The sequence below is a fragment of the Gymnoscopelus microlampas genome (genome assembly GCF_963454915.1).
Source record: "Gymnoscopelus microlampas genome assembly, chromosome: 19".
Classification (NCBI taxonomy): Eukaryota; Metazoa; Chordata; class Actinopteri; order Myctophiformes; family Myctophidae; genus Gymnoscopelus; species Gymnoscopelus microlampas.
The window spans coordinates 16,909,881-16,930,911 of NC_139956.1; the positions used below are offsets into that span (position 1 = coordinate 16,909,881).

Sequence of the window (21,031 nt, forward strand, 5' to 3'; positions counted from 1 at the left end):
TGAAAATAGCCGATCTATAAGCTCACAGTGTGTCACATTGCCACGCGTTGTGAGCTTGAAGATTGGCTAAAGTCTTTTTTTACATTTCTGTGAATGGCAGCTCACTAGATGAAAAGACCCTGCAGAAAGGGGACATTTCCACCTATAATGACCAATGCCCAAAATAGGGGTGCCAGGTTGAAAGTGGACCACATGAACTCTAGCATCCCTAATCTGGGGTGAACATTGAGCAACAATTATATATATAATATTGGGTATTATGGAGAGTGAAAAAGGGATCCAGGGGACCCCGGTCAATAAAGTATAGGGATTAAGTGGTTAAAGAGGTCTATGGATCACGGTTTTCACGCACTGTTTATTATAAACAGCTCTGACTGTGTCTGCTGCAGCAGTTCCCAACCTTTCCTGGATCAGGGCCCAATTGAAAGTCTCGAAAATGTTCGTGGCCCACACACATGACCACTCAACACGGCAGCCGGCTGCATGCATTTTCAGAGCATGTTTATTTTAATGATCAATCAATCATGTTCCAGCTTGGATCAATGGAACTAACATACAATACTTTAAAGTTCCTATTTATTGGTATCATACTCTGGGGGGGGCATACGTTTTTTCAAATATTAATGCTATATATTATCATAGCAATCTTTGTGTTTTGCCAATTATTTGGGGGCCCACAGGTTAGGAATCGCTGTAGACCTGCATTACTAGCCTACAGGTCTCAGATCAACAGCACCTGAGCAGTTCTGGACCAGACAGTCCAGTTCCACTAAAACGGTGAACGACCGTGACAGACCCACTGTTGATTATAAACAGAAGACTCAGACTTTTACAGACAATTACAATGTAGGCATTTAGCAGACACTCTTAGCCAGAGTAACATGCAAGTGTGATATCAGAATAAGCAGAGTAAAGTGCCATTCACACTGAGCACTATAACTATAAAGATAATTATAATATCGTTCACCATTGTATATTCTTTTATAGTCGGTGTGACCTCTGCCATCCACTTGACTTTGATTTTTATAGTTATAGTTATAGTTATAGTGCTCAATGTGAATGGCCCTTAAGCATGAACCCTGGTCAACAAACAAGGTAAATAGTCACATGTAGAGCACAGAGAACAATGTAGTGCTTCAAAGTAACTTGATAAAGTTACTTTAAAACAATGATAAACCCATTAACTGTCTAAGTAACATTCTTAAAATGTGTAGCAAAAAAACAACAAAAAACACATGTACAAGTAACCAACATATATATCTGCATAGAAAAAGAAGGGTGAAAAGACGGCATACAAGGGGTGCCAGAGGTAGAGTCTGAAGAGGTGAGTGGTAGGGGGTGAGGTGGTGTCTGGAGAGATGAGTTTTCAGACATAATGTGGCCATGTCAGTCATCTATGTTTTATGTGATAAACTATGTCATAGACCCCAATCTTGTTTTAGGTATACATCATCTCAGCCATGTGTGACATCTTCTTGGGGATGTAGAGGTAATGCTCCATGTAGCCTGAAAGGTCCTCTATCGTGATGTCATCGAGGTAGGCCCGTGCCTGCTCTGAGCAAGAACGAGGTGAGACTGATGGCAAAGTGTTACCGTTAGTAGTCTGGGCGGAACCCGTTGTCTTGCGTTCCATGGAGGCCGCTGGGAAGCTTTTCTCGCACTCTGAGATAACGTTGCGAAGTTCCGTGAAGGAGTAGACCTGGATGTCAGAGGCCTCTGTGGCCACAGGTCTCTGAGGCATCAATGCTACCGCGTCACAGGCACCTTTCTCTGGGCCGCAGACCTCTGTTGACAGGCCCAATATCCCGGTGCTCCCAATGTCCCTGGTGATAATTGTTGCAATCTCTCGGGGTGAAGAGACCACAATATTCGATTCATGCCCTGCAGAAACTCTGGGCATAGATGGGATGTTGCCAGAAGAGGCGAGCTCTTCGTGAGCATCTGGGTTTCTTCTGCCAATGAGCTCTGTGGCATTGAGCCCATCGGTAAGGCACTGGTGTTTCAGGCAGCCGTTAGAGGGCGATAGTGTGTGTGCTGCTGTAACGCTGCCGTAAGTGAATGTGGGCGGATGAAGGATATGGAACTTGGTCCTGCTATTCATCTGGCTCCTGGAGGCTCCCCTGGGTGATGATGATGATGGCTTTCTAGTACAGACATGCCAGCCGTCCTTGGGGTGACTCAGTTTGTTGGGCTTTGCTCTGATGGCATCGGGACAAGCCCGTGGTACCACTCTGGATGCCATGCCCTCTGCCACGTTCACAGCAGCAGGCAGGCTCTCAACGTCTACCCTCAACCTCTTAAAGGTTGCCTGGAGTGTGTCCTCTTCACTGTCCTTCTCTCCTGCATCCATAATGAGAGAAAGCTGCTCTGACCAGATGGTGATCTGTGTGTATCTGTCTCTATGACTTTTTCTTCTCTTGTCCGTTTTCTATTATGTTTCCCTATTCTGCTAGAACTCCTTATATAGTCTTACCAAGCTCTGTAATGACATCACAGCTCTCATCTGACATCACAAACCTCTGCCTAACACAACATCTATCCACTGGAGGCTGGGCTTCAAGTGGATAGATGTTGTGTTAGGCAGAGGTTACAATCTCTTATAAGTCGCAAATATCTGTCCTTGTCCCTTATATTATGCCTGTGTTGTTGTTGTTTATGCCGTGCTCATACATACTGTACATACGCACGCACATACATACATACATACATACATACATACATACATAGCCAACATACGGACAGACAAACACATAGTCAAATGTAGAGCGGTTGGCTTGGGCCGCAGCGTGGCGGTCCAGGCACCCTAGGCTGCAATGCCAGCCTGACAGCGTGTCGCGGGTTTGACTCCCGATCCCGACGACCTTTGCTGCGTGTCACCCCCCAATATCTCTCCCCATTTCCTGTCAGTCTACTGTCATCTATCAATAAAGGCAAACAAAAAAGCCCCAAAAATATCTTTAAAAAAAAAAAATGTAGAGCGGTTGGCATCGCTAAGAAGGCATTGGACTAGTAAAAACAAATCACACCCAGTGCGAAGTTTTTTTTTTTAAGTGCATAGTCCTATTTATAGGGCTATGCACATGTGTCATGCGTTTCTAGCCAATCACAGTCCTGAATAGAGTCATGGTGGCCAATCACGGTGCAGGGTTAGGGGGGTACACTGGTGGCCAATCACAGCGCAGGGTTGGGGGGGTGCAATTTGGATCGATGTCCAAACCTCACATATAGGGGCGGTTGCACCGCCCAAAAACAAAACAAAGCACATAACTATAGTAGCTAAATCTGGTATAAAACACATTTTCTCTTAGCTCGAGATTAATGTATTATGTATGGTCCCTGATACAAATAAACTAATAAATGGATAAATAGCTTGAAAAAAAAAACATACTTTATGATTAAAAAAAAGTAAAAAAGTTTTGTCTTCCGCAAAGGACAGTAGGCTATGTCAAATGGACAGAAGGGTACCACATAAAAAGGACCATTTAAATGGTAACTGGCATGGCATCTCCACCTCTACCAGGATAAATCTTTCACCCCTTCCTGAACACTTAGAACAGCTAACGCACAGGACATCTGCCCCTCCTGTCCCTATGACACCGCCCCTCCATCTGTCCCTCCTGTCCCTACAGCCCCATCTAAATGAGTAGATAATTAGGCACCATTTGTACACACCCAGAGTTATGGGGGTCCATGTACTAATGCATATCAAACTGGGGGTTGTTGTCGTAATTAAAAAGTTTGAGAACCACTGTCTGTCTCCCACATGTCTGACCAAATTCTACTCCTGTCTCCTGTAGTAAATTCACTTTACCACATGGGGGAGCCAGAGGCAAAATGTCAGCCGTGAGCCTGTTACACGCTGTCCGTGGTCCTGAAACCCAACCTCCCTCTCTCTCTCTCTCTCTCTATATATATATATACATATATATTTATCTATCTATCTATCTATCTCTCTCTCTCTCTCTCTCTATCTATCTATCTATCTATCTATCTCTCTCTCTCTCTCTCTCTCTCTCTCTCTCTCTCTCTCTCTCTCTCTCTCTCTCTCTCTCTCTCTCTCTCTCTCTATCTATCCGTATCAGTACATCTCGTGCATAAAGTTATAATATATCGATCTCGTGCAGGCATCACTCACGGGACCGTTTCCAGCACCACGCGCCGTGGACGCGTCCCGCTGTGAGGGGGGTAATTACGTCACAGGAAACGTGGCAACGTTCCAGCACTGACGCCGCCCCCCCCTTCTCTGAAAATAGATCCCCAGGCAGGCAGCAGGCAGCCTATCCGCTGCATCCATTCCATCCACAATCCAACCACACTAACATACACATACACACACAAACCACTGAGTCTGAGACAAACCGCAGGGAAAGACAAACGGACGTATAACCGCATATGTTTATCAAACGCTAGTCAGTGTTGTAATTAATTGATATCGTGTTATTGTTTAGTCTAGGTGGAGTTTATTGGTGTAAAAACAAAAGATCGCAGAGATGTCCGTCGCGGGGTTGAAAAAGCAGTTCCACAAAGCTACCCAGGTAAGATGAGAGACTGTTATTTGTTCTATATATCTCATGTAAACGACGAAAAATGCATTAATGGCGGATATTGGTGTGTACTTCTACTGATGGTAAATGAAGCCGCATATCTCTTATTAATGTATGCTGCTGTTGCGGAACACCGTCTGGGTGAAGCGTGTGTGTGTGTGTGTGTGTGTGTGTGTGTGTGTGTGTGTGTGTGTGTGTGTGTGTGTGTGTGTTTTCTTGTGTTTTTCCATGTATCACGGCCAGGAAACGGATGTTGACATGTTTATGTTTTATACATCTTTACATCTTAACGTAGAGAAGGGAACATAATTCAGTGTGTATGACGTATTGTGTCCTCCCGCCTATACTGGTCCTGATGATGCTTTCCATCAGCACCATGCAGGGATGATATTATGCAACCAGAGAGAGAGGATACAGAGCCAAGCCATACCTCCACTCTCTACATTACTGTACGTTATGCTATTGTATGGGCCTATTATTTCCATCATTATGTAACCAACTCTCACCTTTAACCAGTGTTAATTCTGATATTTTGTCGACTAGACTAAACAATTTCAGGTGACTAAAATAGGACTAAAACTAAATGGTGTGTTATTCAAAAGACTAAGACTAAATCAGAATTTGCTGTCAAAATTAACACTGCCTTCAAAATCAGCCTTTCTGCTGTAGCATAACAGTAAGGTTACTGAATAGCAGACATCTGTTTGTGTGCATGTTTTTCGAGGCAGGGAAAAGGGCCTTCATGTTGATTGAAACGTATCCTAATTGGGTGATTTGAATTGACCTGAGGGTGAAATAGTAGTTGAACCACAAATCACCCAACTGGTGATTTGGGTTAATTTGATTGGCGAAATTGGTGATTTGTGTTGAATTGACTAGTGATATTGTTGATTTGGGTTGAATTGATGGTAAAATTGGTGAGTTTTGGCTGAATTCATGGTGAAATGTGTGATTAGTTTTGAGCAGATGGTATGTGTGGTGAGGTGTGTTGTACAGAGGTCCTCTGTCATGAGGAGAGAGAGTGTGAGAGAGAGAGAGAGAGAGGGGGAAGCCTTCACACGCAACTGGGATTTCCTCCATCCATCATCCATCCACCCCCTTTCTCCCTCTCTCTCTCTCCTCCGCATCCCTCCATTCTGCTATCTGTAGTGGAAGAGAGTGGGGATCCCAGGAAGAGATAGAGTTTACGACGTACCATAAATTCTTTTTATGGTTTCTGTTTTGGCCTCATTCCCAATTTAGAAATAGAGTAGAGTAGAATGGACCAGAACAGAACGGAATACACTAGAATGGTGTAGGAGGATAGAATAGAATAGAATAATACAATGTAATACAAATGATGATAAGACAATAAGGTAGAATATGTCTCTCTCTCTATCTCTGTCTCCCTGTGTGTGTGTGTGTGTGTGTGTGTGTGTGTGTGTGTGTGTGTGTGTGTGTGTGTGTGTGTGTGTGTGTGTGTGTGTGTGTGTGTGTGTGTGTGTGTCTCTCTCTCTCTCTCTCTCTCTCTCTCTCTCTCTCTCTCTCTCTCTCTCTCTCTCTCTCTCTCTCTTCCTCCCTCCCTCCCAGACATTTAAAACAAATATGTTATCAACTGGGGGGACAGTGGCCTGATGCATATAAAACTGGTGGTCCTTGAAATGGAAAACATTGAGAATTACTGCTTTGATGCTACACACAATGTGTTCACCCCCTGGTCCACTCAGATTAGATGAGACTTTATTGTCTTTATTGTCCCATAGGGATTTGGTTTTGCCTGTTCAGCATAGAAACACATAAGGAACAGTAGCCTACGGCAATTTGACAATTTGGTCAATGTTTGACCAGTTTGTTGTGTAGTTTGTTGATTATGTTTGATGCAGTAATGGTCCCCCCCCCCCCCCCCCCCCCTTCTTTCTTTTTTTCCCTCCTTCTTATTAAAAAGGTCTTACATTTTCACTTCACTGTCATCTGGTGACCCCCCCTGGGGGTCCCGACCCACAGGTTGAGAACCACTGGCCTACAACACAACATACAGGTAAACACAACACATAGAATGTCCACAAATACATCCAATACAACACACATCAACATGTCAGCGAGGCAGTCAGTTTGATGCTGCAGTGGCAGAGTGGAACAAACTCAAAGTTGTGTATCTGAATCCAGATGAGATGGCATTGTTGTGAAGTGATGATTGAGGAGGTGATCAGTGTCATCTGCTATTGTGAGTGATGGCTCTGTGGTTAATGATGTCCTGAGAGTATTTGGGTGTGAAAAAGACCAATGATTTGTGGGATGTGACGCTGGTAAATGTGTTTTTGTTGCACATTGTCAGCATGGGGAACAGCAGAGCTGGTTGATATGACTTCAAATCAATATCAATATTATTTTGAACTTTTGATTTATAGCATATTACAATTAATCAATGAATATGCTATGCACTCTTTTTTTTACACTGCCCTCATAGTTTGGTGCAATTCTGTTATTTGAACCAAAAAAACAAAACATTGATTTAAATTAAATATTATAATATAACAAAAAAAACAGCAGGGTAAAAACATGGTAGGCTGCACCACATTGACCTTATAGTAGCCTACACAGTGATTTAAGCAACACAGCTGAAGCTAATACAATTAATAATGGGTGTGTTAGGTTTTAGGTGTGTCAATACTGTCTATCATGCTTGCACAATGGCATGTCCTTGCATGGCTCTGGACACACCTATGAAAATCTAACACACTAATTATTAATTTGTTTGGTGCAGCTGTGTTGCTTACTAGTCTGCCATGTCTTTAGTTTAATCTGCTGTAATTTTTAACCTGAACTGGAAAACAAACGACAAAATCAGCCTGGGTTTTCATGCCCCTTTAAGAACAATTCTGAAGTATGTTTTACTTTACTGGAGAATTTTCAATGTTTAATACCTCAACAGAGCAGGTTAACAACATTGCTGGAGTTCATTGTGTCACTGAGTAACAGCGTGTCATCTGAAACTCATCTATATGTGAACGGTGGCTTATAGTGGGCTAGAAAGGCCGTCTGGTGATCAAAGGGTCAGCAGTTCCCCCCCCCCCCCCCCCCCCCTGGCGCGTCCAGTCTGTGTCAAAGTATCCCTGAGCAAGAGACACTTATCCCTTAACAGTAGAACATAACAACGAGCAGCGAGCACTCTCAGTCTGTGTATATGGTGCAGTTTGTGGCTGCACGGCTCACAAAGATTCATAGTAAATAAAGCAATAGCCAGCACTCCAAAGTCCTTCTGGTACTTTTAATTCATATATGCAGCACGGACAACAGTAGGCGTCAAGCCTTCTTCAGCGTGTCATGTGAGGATTTCACTTGCGTGATATTGTTGAGCCGTGCACCTTGAGTCTTTTGTTTCATCTGGAGTGTTGTGGGCATTCTGCAGTGCTTTCTCTCACCTATGGATTGTAACTTCCTTTTTGTATATGAGCAACCATCAATAATAATAATAATAATAATAATAATAAAGAGAACTGGGCAGAGAGATTTTTGGGGACAGAGCCTCAGAGCTTTGTCCGATTATAGGAGGATTATTATTATGATTATGTTGTCTGTGGGATCTGTGTTCCCTGATTGTGCCCAGAGAGAGAGAGAGAGAGAGAGAGAGAGAGAGAGAGAGAGAGAGAGAGAGAGAGAGAGAGAGAGAGAGAGAGAGACACACACACACACACACACACACACACACACACACACACACACACACACACACACACACACACACACACACACACACACACACACACACACACACACACACACACACACACACACACACACACACACACACACACATACACACACAGAGAGAGAGAGATATGGGGGAGAGAGAGAGAGGGTGATGGGGAAAGAGAGGGAGATAGGGGAGAGAGAGGAAGAGGGAAACAGGGAGTAATTTACCAGTGAAAGTGAGAGCGGGAGGGAGTGAGGGATCAGCGCAATAACCCCGGCAACGCCCGGCAAGCTGAGGATATTATTAAATCTATGAAGTCCCATATGAAATAAGTTGTGTCCATGTTGACACAGAGATGTAGCAGTCTGCTGCATCAGCCTTATCGTTTTTTTTCTCTGTTCGTGTCCTACAATTGTGCATCAACACACCAAATTTCTCTTTTGGGTCTCAGCAGAAAAAGTTTTGGAACCACTGTTTTAGACCAGTGCTTCTCAAACCTTTTAATTTCAAGGCCCACCAGTTTGGTGCATTAGGCCATGGACCCCCATAACTCTGAGAGTGTATACATTCTATTTGTGCACTCTCAGTGATACAGACCTGTAATGGTCCATCCATTCGGTTTCATTTTTACACTCTCAGAGATACAGACCTTTATAAGGGTGTGATGGATCTGTTTTTCCTTATCACCCATATATGTATATATATCCATGCATGGCGAGACATCACATAAATATATATATATATAAGTACCAGACATTTCCATAAAAGGCGACAAAGAAAAACCAGACTCAGAACACAGGCAGCCATTGGATGTAGTGAAATATCTTGTATTCAGACAGAGAGAGAATGGAAGGTTACAGTATCAACAGGTGTTAACGCATCATCGGTCGTCGTCTCTCTCTCACATAGCACGCCAAGACTGGACTTTTACATGGCCCGTTATCAGTTAGGTAACATAAACAATGACATCATAGGATGTGACATAGATGAGTTTCCGGGCGAAGGTGGACTTCTTGGATTGGATGAGAGTGATGATTACGTCGTCGTCAGATGAGGATGATGATGGTAGATGATGAAGATGATGAAGATGGTGTGACAGTTTATCTTTGAACAAACAGCGTCCAGATGTCTCAAACAACACGTTGACCTCGGGTCTGACCGGTCACTGGTCAGTGGTTACTTCAGTGGAGCTGAAAGATGGTTAGCGCAGAGAAGAACACCGAGATACAGTGTTCTCAAAACATTCCCATGTTGACATAACTTGATAGATAGCCTGTAGCCAGTGGCAGTGGCCTTGCACAGAGAGAAGTAGAATAGAGTACATGACAGAATTTAGGCCAATATGACACCATTATATTAATTTGACATTTAAAGCAGGTTTAGGACACTAGACAAATTATGATCAATCAAGATAACGAGATTCTAACTCTATCAGGGTGCTTTTGGTTTAATTTGCACAACACTCACAGAATTACAGACGTGTCACGATGTGACACATTGTGAGCTTGTAGATCAGCTATTCTTGCTATTTTTGCACACCACCATTGTAAAACAAAGAAAGACACAGTGTTAAGGGCTTAATCAGACTAATAGATTTAGTCCATTATAAAAAACGTGTTACAATGAAGAAGAAAAAAAAACCTGCTCCTTGATTATGATTATTCGATTAACCTACAAGAGCAAGATTAAGTTAGTTATTGGTTCTAAATATCAGTTTTGATATATTTTCGGTTAATTGCCCAACCCTAGTATAGTGCATGGTATATCTTGTTGTACTGTATTGCTGTTGTTAGCACAGTCTTGCATAAAGTAATAATGATGAAACAATGTTTGGCTGTTATAGTGACAGATACAAACCCCTCTTGAATCTTGGTTAGTGAAAATGACAGAGTGACAGCAAGGAAGTTGCCGTGAAAGACAATATGAATATATTCATGAGCGGTGGGTTTATGATCTGAAGGAGTAGTCATGACAACAACTTTTTGTAGGAACGCTTTTACTTGTAACACCCGCAGGCCAAGCACTGAAGCGACTCACTTCAATCAGCGCACAGGGGAAAGGGGGGTGCTGCTTGAAAATTGCCCTATGACAAAAAGTGTTTCCCAAAAAGCATGCACGTGCACACGCACGCACGCACACACACACCCTCACACACAGCAAATAAACATAAACTAGAAAAAGTGCTCCTTGGTGCACAGGTCTCCGCCAGGTCAGGTACAGCAGGTCATTTTTGGCCAGCAATGTTGGGAATTCAGTCATTATAGACGTGAGTGGAATCTGTAGAAGTTGAGGGGTTAATGTTGATGAAGTTATTGCCAATCAGGATGAAATTTGAAAAATCTGACAGGTTCGTTTTGATCACATGACAATAGACATGCGTGATGTTTGGACAAAATGTGTAGGCGTAATATATCTCTGCTGTCCAGCCAGAAACTGCTAACTCCAAAACGCTCATTGTTCAGGAAACGCAAAAACAAAATATACGTTTTTCAGGAAATGAAGAAAACCTTATATTTTTAAAACAAAGCAACACTGCCTCATCAAAGTTGGTATAGTGACTTTATATATTGTCAGATACTTGCATGTGTCATTATATTATCAACACTTTAACAAAATCGCGGGTAAATCAACACTTTACCCAGCGCAAGTGGAGTTAGCAGTTTCAGACGAGCAGAAATCAAGCTGAAGTGGAGTTAGGTGTCCAAACAACAATAGCTCCACTCGCTGCTAAGGGAGAGGTTTCTGAAGGGTACAAATTCTCAAAAGCTAACAATGGATCTCCAAGCTCACAATGCATCACAACAACGTGTGAATTAATGCCCTGATGCTTCATGCCACTTATTATATAGGCCTACAATAATAAACAGGACTTTAAATATTACATAACTTCTGCAAAGAGGTAGTAGAATAGCGCGACAGAAATGCTATGAATGCCTTTCTTCTTGTCACATTGCTCTCCTCATTAAACACTTAATAGATTTTAGAAATATAATTACTTGTTTTCATAACATTAGCGTCAGTGCTAAGTTTGATAAACAGGTACACTGCATAGTTTTAACAGACTACGGGGAGCTTGTTTACGTGATCCTCCTCCTCGTTCACTGCGCAACGCGCTCTACTCATGCTGTTGAAAAGCAGCGCTGTAGAGGAGAGGGGGGAGTTGTTTGTTTTTGACGGACAGTTTGAGGATCCAATGGAGTTGGGAGTTTTCGTCAGAGGCGCTTTTTAATACTTTTCATTGGTTCAAATGTTTTGATATGGAGTTAGCTGGTCCTGGCTGGACACCGACGATATATTTTTTAGTTTTGCAAAAATCAGCCTCCTGGCGCTATAATAGGCCAATCACAGCACGTGCCAATCTGCATCTGCCAATTTCAGAAATATTTGAAAAATATCTGAAAAGTTTGGAAAATGTTGAATAATTTAGACATATTTTTAACATAAAACCTTCTCTTCTGTCCACCAAATACATATCAATTTGGTGGTCCTTAACAAGAAAAAGTTGGTCTATACCTGCTATGGGCCGGTGGTGGCCCAGAACCTAGAACAGCAATCTTGCAACTGTAAGGTTGGATCCCCGGGCGCTCCTCCTGGGTCAAAGTGCTATAGAACCTCTTAACTCAGTGCTTCTTAAAGTGGGGTCCGGGGACCTCCAGCTTCCAGGGGGTCCCCAGCAGAATTAGAATTAGAATGAATATAGTGTCAAATACAAATAATATAGGGCCGAATACGTAATCATTTGGGGGTCCTTGGCAGGAAAAACGTTTGAGAACCACTGCTCTAACTGCTCCTGATGAGCAGGCTCGTTCCCAGCCTCACTCATCTGTGAAGAGAAGAGCCTGATCACGACCTAAAGCAGAGAGTGTCTATAGGGGCAGGACTTTCGTTGTACGTGTTTCCCCCGGAAACGATCTTTTTCGACCAAACATAACACTCGTCTCATTCACGGAGAATGTAAACAGATTTGTAAAGCGCCAACGTCATGTCAAGAATCCCCAAAATGATATATATTATTATATTATTTGACCGCGGACCCTCATCTAAAAATATTTGGTTCCAAGAACCCTCCAGAAGCAAAGATTTGAGTCAAAAAATCTTCCCTTTAAAAATATATATATTCATAGATTTGCTTTTTTTTTTTCTAAAATAGCAGATCTACAAGATCATAGCACGGCAATCTGTGCCGCGCTATGAGCTTGTATATCTGCTATTTTTGAATAGCCAAAGTATAAGATAATGGTTATAGCTAAAATCTAAAATGACACAGATGTGTTCCCGGATTGAATGGGTTAATGCAGGGGTTTTCAACCGGTGGTCCGCGGACCACTGGTGGTCCGCGGAGGTATTGCAGGTGGTCCCTGGCCAAAAAAAAAAAAAAAACTTTTTTAAAAACTTTTTTTTTTTTTTTACTTTTAATAACTTACAGGAGTTCTTACTGTATTGTGTGTGTAATATGAAATGTGAGCTTACCATAATCACAGTAATCCTTAATCATATTCCATCATATTCAAACAAAATCGCTGTATTTTATTAGATATTATAGCTATTTTCTCCAGCTCCCTGTGGTACATGAACCCCCCACCACTATTGTGTGGGGTGGGTCTATGATGGACCCGCCACGCACAATAGTGGTGGTCCCCAGGTTGCTTTTAGTCAGGATGGTGGTCCCTGGGTCGAAATCAGTTGAAAACCCCTGGGTTAATGCACTGAAAGGCTCCATATAAATGCACCATTTACCTTCCTCGTTCCTTTGTAGCACAACTTGTTTTAGTGGCATCGTAATTACACAGGCACTCAGCCTGTTGTTTGTTGTTTACTGTTTACTATCTGGCATCTTGTAAGTCACTCTGGAGGAGAGCGTCTGATAAATGATGCAATGGTAAATTCTGTGCAGCTGGCTGGATTATAGACAGACGCAGACAGACAGAAAAGCAGACAGACGGGAAGAAAAGCAAACAGACAGACAGATGGATGAACTCATTTAAATCACACTGGCGACTGCTGGGGAACCAGTAGAATATGGTGGTCTCATAGCTTATTAACAGAGGTGTGTGTGTGTGTGTGTGTGTGTGTGTGTGTGTGTGTGTGTGTGTGTGTGTGTGTGTGTGTGTGTGTGTGTGTGTGTGTGTACGCGTGCATAGGTGCGTGTGTCCGTCTGTCCTCAGTGTAAATTAAAATGTTAATTCAATGTATTTCATGTACAGCAACCTATATTCCCATGTTTCTGCCTTTCTAACTCTAATTTCTCTCGCTCTCTGTCTCTCTCTCTCACTCTTTCTCTCTCGCCATCAAGGCTTGGTGTGATCCAGTTTATCTGCATGGTTTATTCATGAGCATGCCAGACACGCTTACACACACACACACACACACACACACACACACACACACACACACACACACACACACACACACACACACACACACACACACACACACACACACACACACACACACACACACACACACACACACACACACACACACACACACACACACACATACACACACAGAGAGAGAGAGATATGGGGGAGAGAGAGAGAGGGTGATGGGGAAAGAGAGGGAGATAGGGGAGAGAGAGGAAGAGGGAAACAGGGAGTAATTTACCAGTGAAAGTGAGAGCGGGAGGGAGTGAGGGATCAGCGCAATAACCCCGGCAACGCCCGGCAAGCTGAGGATATTATTAAATCTATGAAGTCCCATATGAAATAAGTTGTGTCCATGTTGACACAGAGATGTAGCAGTCTGCTGCATCAGCCTTATCGTTTTTTTTCTCTGTTCGTGTCCTACAATTGTGCATCAACACACCAAATTTCTCTTTTGGGTCTCAGCAGAAAAAGTTTTGGAACCACTGTTTTAGACCAGTGCTTCTCAAACCTTTTAATTTCAAGGCCCACCAGTTTGGTGCATTAGGCCATGGACCCCCATAACTCTGAGAGTGTATACATTCTATTTGTGCACTCTCAGTGATACAGACCTGTAATGGTCCATCCATTCGGTTTCATTTTTACACTCTCAGAGATACAGACCTTTATAAGGGTGTGATGGATCTGTTTTTCCTTATCACCCATATATGTATATATATCCATGCATGGCGAGACATCACATAAATATATATATATATAAGTACCAGACATTTCCATAAAAGGCGACAAAGAAAAACCAGACTCAGAACACAGGCAGCCATTGGATGTAGTGAAATATCTTGTATTCAGACAGAGAGAGAATGGAAGGTTACAGTATCAACAGGTGTTAACGCATCATCGGTCGTCGTCTCTCTCTCACATAGCACGCCAAGACTGGACTTTTACATGGCCCGTTATCAGTTAGGTAACATAAACAATGACATCATAGGATGTGACATAGATGAGTTTCCGGGCGAAGGTGGACTTCTTGGATTGGATGAGAGTGATGATTACGTCGTCGTCAGATGAGGATGATGATGGTAGATGATGAAGATGATGAAGATGGTGTGACAGTTTATCTTTGAACAAACAGCGTCCAGATGTCTCAAACAACACGTTGACCTCGGGTCTGACCGGTCACTGGTCAGTGGTTACTTCAGTGGAGCTGAAAGATGGTTAGCGCAGAGAAGAACACCGAGATACAGTGTTCTCAAAACATTCCCATGTTGACATAACTTGATAGATAGCCTGTAGCCAGTGGCAGTGGCCTTGCACAGAGAGAAGTAGAATAGAGTACATGACAGAATTTAGGCCAATATGACACCATTATATTAATTTGACATTTAAAGCAGGTTTAGGACACTAGACAAATTATGATCAATCAAGATAACGAGATTCTAACTCTATCAGGGTGCTTTTGGTTTAATTTGCACAACACTCACAGAATTACAGACGTGTCACGATGTGACACATTGTGAGCTTGTAGATCAGCTATTCTTGCTATTTTTGCACACCACCATTGTAAAACAAAGAAAGACACAGTGTTAAGGGCTTAATCAGACTAATAGATTTAGTCCATTATAAAAAACGTGTTACAATGAAGAAGAAAAAAAAACCTGCTCCTTGATTATGATTATTCGATTAACCTACAAGAGCAAGATTAAGTTAGTTATTGGTTCTAAATATCAGTTTTGATATATTTTCGGTTAATTGCCCAACCCTAGTATAGTGCATGGTATATCTTGTTGTACTGTATTGCTGTTGTTAGCACAGTCTTGCATAAAGTAATAATGATGAAACAATGTTTGGCTGTTATAGTGACAGATACAAACCCCTCTTGAATCTTGGTTAGTGAAAATGACAGAGTGACAGCAAGGAAGTTGCCGTGAAAGACAATATGAATATATTCATGAGCGGTGGGTTTATGATCTGAAGGAGTAGTCATGACAACAACTTTTTGTAGGAACGCTTTTACTTGTAACACCCGCAGGCCAAGCACTGAAGCGACTCACTTCAATCAGCGCACAGGGGAAAGGGGGGTGCTGCTTGAAAATTGCCCTATGACAAAAAGTGTTTCCCAAAAAGCATGCACGTGCACACGCACGCACGCACACACACACCCTCACACACAGCAAATAAACATAAACTAGAAAAAGTGCTCCTTGGTGCACAGGTCTCCGCCAGGTCAGGTACAGCAGGTCATTTTTGGCCAGCAATGTTGGGAATTCAGTCATTATAGACGTGAGTGGAATCTGTAGAAGTTGAGGGGTTAATGTTGATGAAGTTATTGCCAATCAGGATGAAATTTGAAAAATCTGACAGGTTCGTTTTGATCACATGACAATAGACATGCGTGATGTTTGGACAAAATGTGTAGGCGTAATATATCTCTGCTGTCCAGCCAGAAACTGCTAACTCCAAAACGCTCATTGTTCAGGAAACGCAAAAACAAAATATACGTTTTTCAGGAAATGAAGAAAACCTTATATTTTTAAAACAAAGCAACACTGCCTCATCAAAGTTGGTATAGTGACTTTATATATTGTCAGATACTTGCATGTGTCATTATATTATCAACACTTTAACAAAATCGCGGGTAAATCAACACTTTACCCAGCGCAAGTGGAGTTAGCAGTTTCAGACGAGCAGAAATCAAGCTGAAGTGGAGTTAGGTGTCCAAACAACAATAGCTCCACTCGCTGCTAAGGGAGAGGTTTCTGAAGGGTACAAATTCTCAAAAGCTAACAATGGATCTCCAAGCTCACAATGCATCACAACAACGTGTGAATTAATGCCCTGATGCTTCATGCCACTTATTATATAGGCCTACAATAATAAACAGGACTTTAAATATTACATAACTTCTGCAAAGAGGTAGTAGAATAGCGCGACAGAAATGCTATGAATGCCTTTCTTCTTGTCACATTGCTCTCCTCATTAAACACTTAATAGATTTTAGAAATATAATTACTTGTTTTCATAACATTAGCGTCAGTGCTAAGTTTGATAAACAGGTACACTGCATAGTTTTAACAGACTACGGGGAGCTTGTTTACGTGATCCTCCTCCTCGTTCACTGCGCAACGCGCTCTACTCATGCTGTTGAAAAGCAGCGCTGTAGAGGAGAGGGGGGAGTTGTTTGTTTTTGACGGACAGTTTGAGGATCCAATGGAGTTGGGAGTTTTCGTCAGAGGCGCTTTTTAATACTTTTCATTGGTTCAAATGTTTTGATATGGAGTTAGCTGGTCCTGGCTGGACACCGACGATATATTTTTTAGTTTTGCAAAAATCAGCCTCCTGGCGCTATAATAGGCCAATCACAGCACGTGCCAATCTGCATCTGCCAATTTCAGAAATATTTGAAAAATATCTGAAAAGTTTGGAAAATGTTGAATAATTTAGACATATTTTTAACATAAAACCTTCTCTTCTGTCCACCAAATACATATCAATTTGGTGGTCCTTAACAAGAAAAAGTTGGTCTATACCTGCTATGGGCCGGTGGTGGCCCAGAACCTAGAACAGCAATCTTGCAACTGTAAGGTTGGATCCCCGGGCGCTCCTCCTGGGTCAAAGTGCTATAGAACCTCTTAACTCAGTGCTTCTTAAAGTGGGGTCCGGGGACCTCCAGCTTCCAGGGGGTCCCCAGCAGAATTAGAATTAGAATGAATATAGTGTCAAATACAAATAATATAGGGCCGAATACGTAATCATTTGGGGGTCCTTGGCAGGAAAAACGTTTGAGAACCACTGCTCTAACTGCTCCTGATGAGCAGGCTCGTTCCCAGCCTCACTCATCTGTGAAGAGAAGAGCCTGATCACGACCTAAAGCAGAGAGTGTCTATAGGGGCAGGACTTTCGTTGTACGTGTTTCCCCCGGAAACGATCTTTTTCGACCAAACATAACACTCGTCTCATTCACGGAGAATGTAAACAGATTTGTAAAGCGCCAACGTCATGTCAAGAATCCCCAAAATGATATATATTATTATATTATTTGACCGCGGACCCTCATCTAAAAATATTTGGTTCCAAGAACCCTCCAGAAGCAAAGATTTGAGTCAAAAAATCTTCCCTTTAAAAATATATATATTCATAGATTTGCTTTTTTTTTTTCTAAAATAGCAGATCTACAAGATCATAGCACGGCAATCTGTGCCGCGCTATGAGCTTGTATATCTGCTATTTTTGAATAGCCAAAGTATAAGATAATGGTTATAGCTAAAATCTAAAATGACACAGATGTGTTCCCGGATTGAATGGGTTAATGCACTGAAAGGCTCCATATAAATGCACCATTTACCTTCCTCGTTCCTTTGTAGCACAACTTGTTTTAGTGGCATCGTAATTACACAGGCACTCAGCCTGTTGTTTGTTGTTTACTGTTTACTATCTGGCATCTTGTAAGTCACTCTGGAGGAGAGCGTCTGATAAATGATGCAATGGTAAATTCTGTGCAGCTGGCTGGATTATAGACAGACGCAGACAGACAGAAAAGCAGACAGACGGGAAGAAAAGCAAACAGACAGACAGATGGATGAACTCATTTAAATCACACTGGCGACTGCTGGGGAACCAGTAGAATATGGTGGTCTCATAGCTTATTAACAGAGGTGTGTGTGTGTGTGTGTGTGTGTGTGTGTGTGTGTGTGTGTGTGTGTGTGTGTGTGTGTGTGTGTGTGTGTGTGTGTGTGTGTGTACGCGTGCATAGGTGCGTGTGTCCGTCTGTCCTCAGTGTAAATTAAAATGTTAATTCAATGTATTTCATGTACAGCAACCTATATTCCCATGTTTCTGCCTTTCTAACTCTAATTTCTCTCGCTCTCTGTCTCTCTCTCTCACTCTTTCTCTCTCGCCATCAAGGCTTGGTGTGATCCAGTTTATCTGCATGGTTTATTCATGAGCATGCCAGACACGCTTACACACACACACACACACACACACACACACACACACACACACACACACACACACACACACACACACACACACACACACACACACACACACACACACACACACACACACACACACACACACACACACACACACACACACACACACACACACACACACACACTTCTAGACTGACAGTATGTAGGACATACTGTAAAGAATTGGTTCTGTTTGGTAGCCTAGTTCAACAACTGAACAACACAAACAATGTGCACATTTATATAAATAAATAAATTAAAAAAACAATAAAATAGACATGGAACAGCGGAGAATACCTATATGCCCACTGGTTTGAAAAGCAAATATATCACTGTCCCAATATCCATGCATCGGTTCTGCCATCAAGTTGGTTTGTTTGTTTGTGTGTTTGTTTTATCACTGACGTGTTTCCATCCAGTTTAAAGGAGTAGTTCACCCCAAAAAATACTTATTATGAAGCCTTGAATTCATGGGGATTGGTGTGTTTTTGTCGCATTCCTAAGCCAATAATTTGATGACCGGGTCATCGGTCAATAGGGGACTAAGCAGGAGGGTCCACCAGTCATCAAATTATTGGCTTAGGAATGCAACAAAAACTAAACAAATCTCCATGAATGCAAGGCTTTGTGGGGTGTGTAATTGATAGAAAATAAGTAATTTTGGGTGAACTACTCCTTTAAGCCGCTACATTGCAATTATATGTCACCAGATATACCAGTAGGCAGAGATCTCTGATCGTCTTTCTATGCGAGACAACGTTTCGTTTCGTTTGCTTTATTTTATAATCAGACTACATTTTAAACTTTTTAGCCACTTAACGTGTTGAGCTCCAAGGGTCTGTACATGGTCCTCATTGTTTCCCTCCACACCAATCTTGCGACTCGTTGAGAGCTTATAGTCACAGATGCACTTTACCATGATGACCATGTGAAAGAGAGAAGAGACAAATCAAGAAATAAGACCCAGGAAGGAAGGATCGAAAAGTATCCCTTCTTCCCTCTTTCTCCTCCTCTTGTTCTGTCCTCATTCGCAAGGATATGACCTTTACAATTGCAGAAGAATTAAAACACATTATACTATATTATGGTATATTATTATGGTTGTTTATATCTAACCTTTACATTTTACCATCACTTATAGTGCTTATATAATACATTATGATATGACAGCTCCGCTATAGGCCTGATAGCTATTGTTTATGTTGCAGCCTATTGGTTCAGCTTGTCCTTGTAGCAGACAGTATAATGTTGTTGTTGGGCAGAAACCTCATGTCTCCATATTTACATGTTTATGTGTAATTTTTCATAAATGAATGCCCTACTTTGTTGTACAAGAGTGACGCGTAAAATTAGCGAAAATTGACAGTTTTACTTCCATAATATTTCAAAAATAGCTAAATAGCAGATCTACATACATTATAGTATTTTTTTCATGCTGCTATTCTTTATTAAAGTGGATGCAGTGCAAAGCAGTAATAATTTGTTAATGTGTTCTCAGTTTGTCACGCCATAGAATAGATGAATGTGTTATTAACCAACCAGACAAATTTCAATGCTACAAAAATGTAAAAAATAAATAAATAATTGATAATGGTGTAAAATAGAACGGTATGTTCTCTGCCCTCGTCTTGTCCTGGGGGCGTCGTGTCCGCTGAAGCTGGCTATGTTTGCATATTTGCTAGGAGGCACACAGGAAATGAGTTGTTTATCTTGTTATTTGATTATGGGAATGCTTTGGGGGATTATGTTATGGTGTGTGGTGTTATGTCATGGTTACTGTGCTACTATACATAGTGTGCGGTATGACACATGCACTGCACACTTACACACTTGAATTGCATGTATATTGTAAATGACATTTAACATTTAGAAGTACTGTATAGGAACCATGCAAACCTTCAAGCACCTCAAAGCATGCTATGACCAATGTATGACCCATGAGGCCGATTCTACAAATGCCTTCTAAATCAGTAGTTCTCACACTTTCAAGATTCTTCAAAAATGTTCAGAAAGTTGGCAAGCTGAGAGGGACTCAGTGTAGAAGAGACAGACAGTGTAGGAGAGACAGACGGTAGGAAAGCTGAGAGAGAGAGACAGTGTAGGAGAGACAGACAGTGTAGGAGAGACAGACGGTAGGAAAGCTGAGAGAGAGACAGTGTAGGAGAGACAGACGGTAGGAAAGCTGAGAGAGAGACAGTGTAGGAGAGAGAGACAGTAGGAAAGCTGAGAGAGAGACTGTGTAGGAGAGACAGACAGTTAGAAAGCTGAGAGAGAGAGAGACAACGTAGGAGAGACAGACAGTAGGAAAGCTGGGAGAGAGACAGTGTAGGAGAAACAGACAGTAGGAAAGCTGAGAGGTACTACTAGAGTAGACAGTGTTGCAGAGACAGACAGTAGGAGGGCTGAGAGAGAGACAGTGTAGGATAGGGAATACAGACAATAGGAAAGCTGAGAGGTACTACTAAAGTAGACAGTGTA

The 21,031-nt window shown here is 42.0% G+C and overlaps 2 protein-coding genes across 2 annotated transcripts in view; one reads left to right on the top strand and one right to left on the bottom strand.

Moving 5' to 3' along the window:
* Positions 1–1,438: 1,438 nt before the first annotated feature.
* Positions 1,439–2,350, bottom strand: LOC311034390 (oxidative stress-responsive serine-rich protein 1-like; the record flags this gene model as incomplete). Its single annotated transcript, XM_084042271.1, has 1 exon — positions 1,439–2,350. The coding sequence occupies one exon, from the start codon at positions 2,348–2,350 to the stop codon at positions 1,439–1,441; it is 912 nt and encodes a 303-aa protein (XP_083898397.1).
* Positions 2,351–4,490: 2,140 nt separating this feature from the next.
* Positions 4,491–21,031, top strand: part of LOC311035399 (endophilin-A1-like) — a gene marked incomplete at both ends in the record, with an annotated part of 43,192 nt that continues 26,651 nt past the window's right edge. Inside the window, one exon of the mRNA XM_084043573.1 lies at positions 4,491–4,535. Coding sequence (XP_083899699.1) covers positions 4,491–4,535 — 45 coding nt within the window. The remainder of the gene's footprint in view (positions 4,536–21,031) is intronic.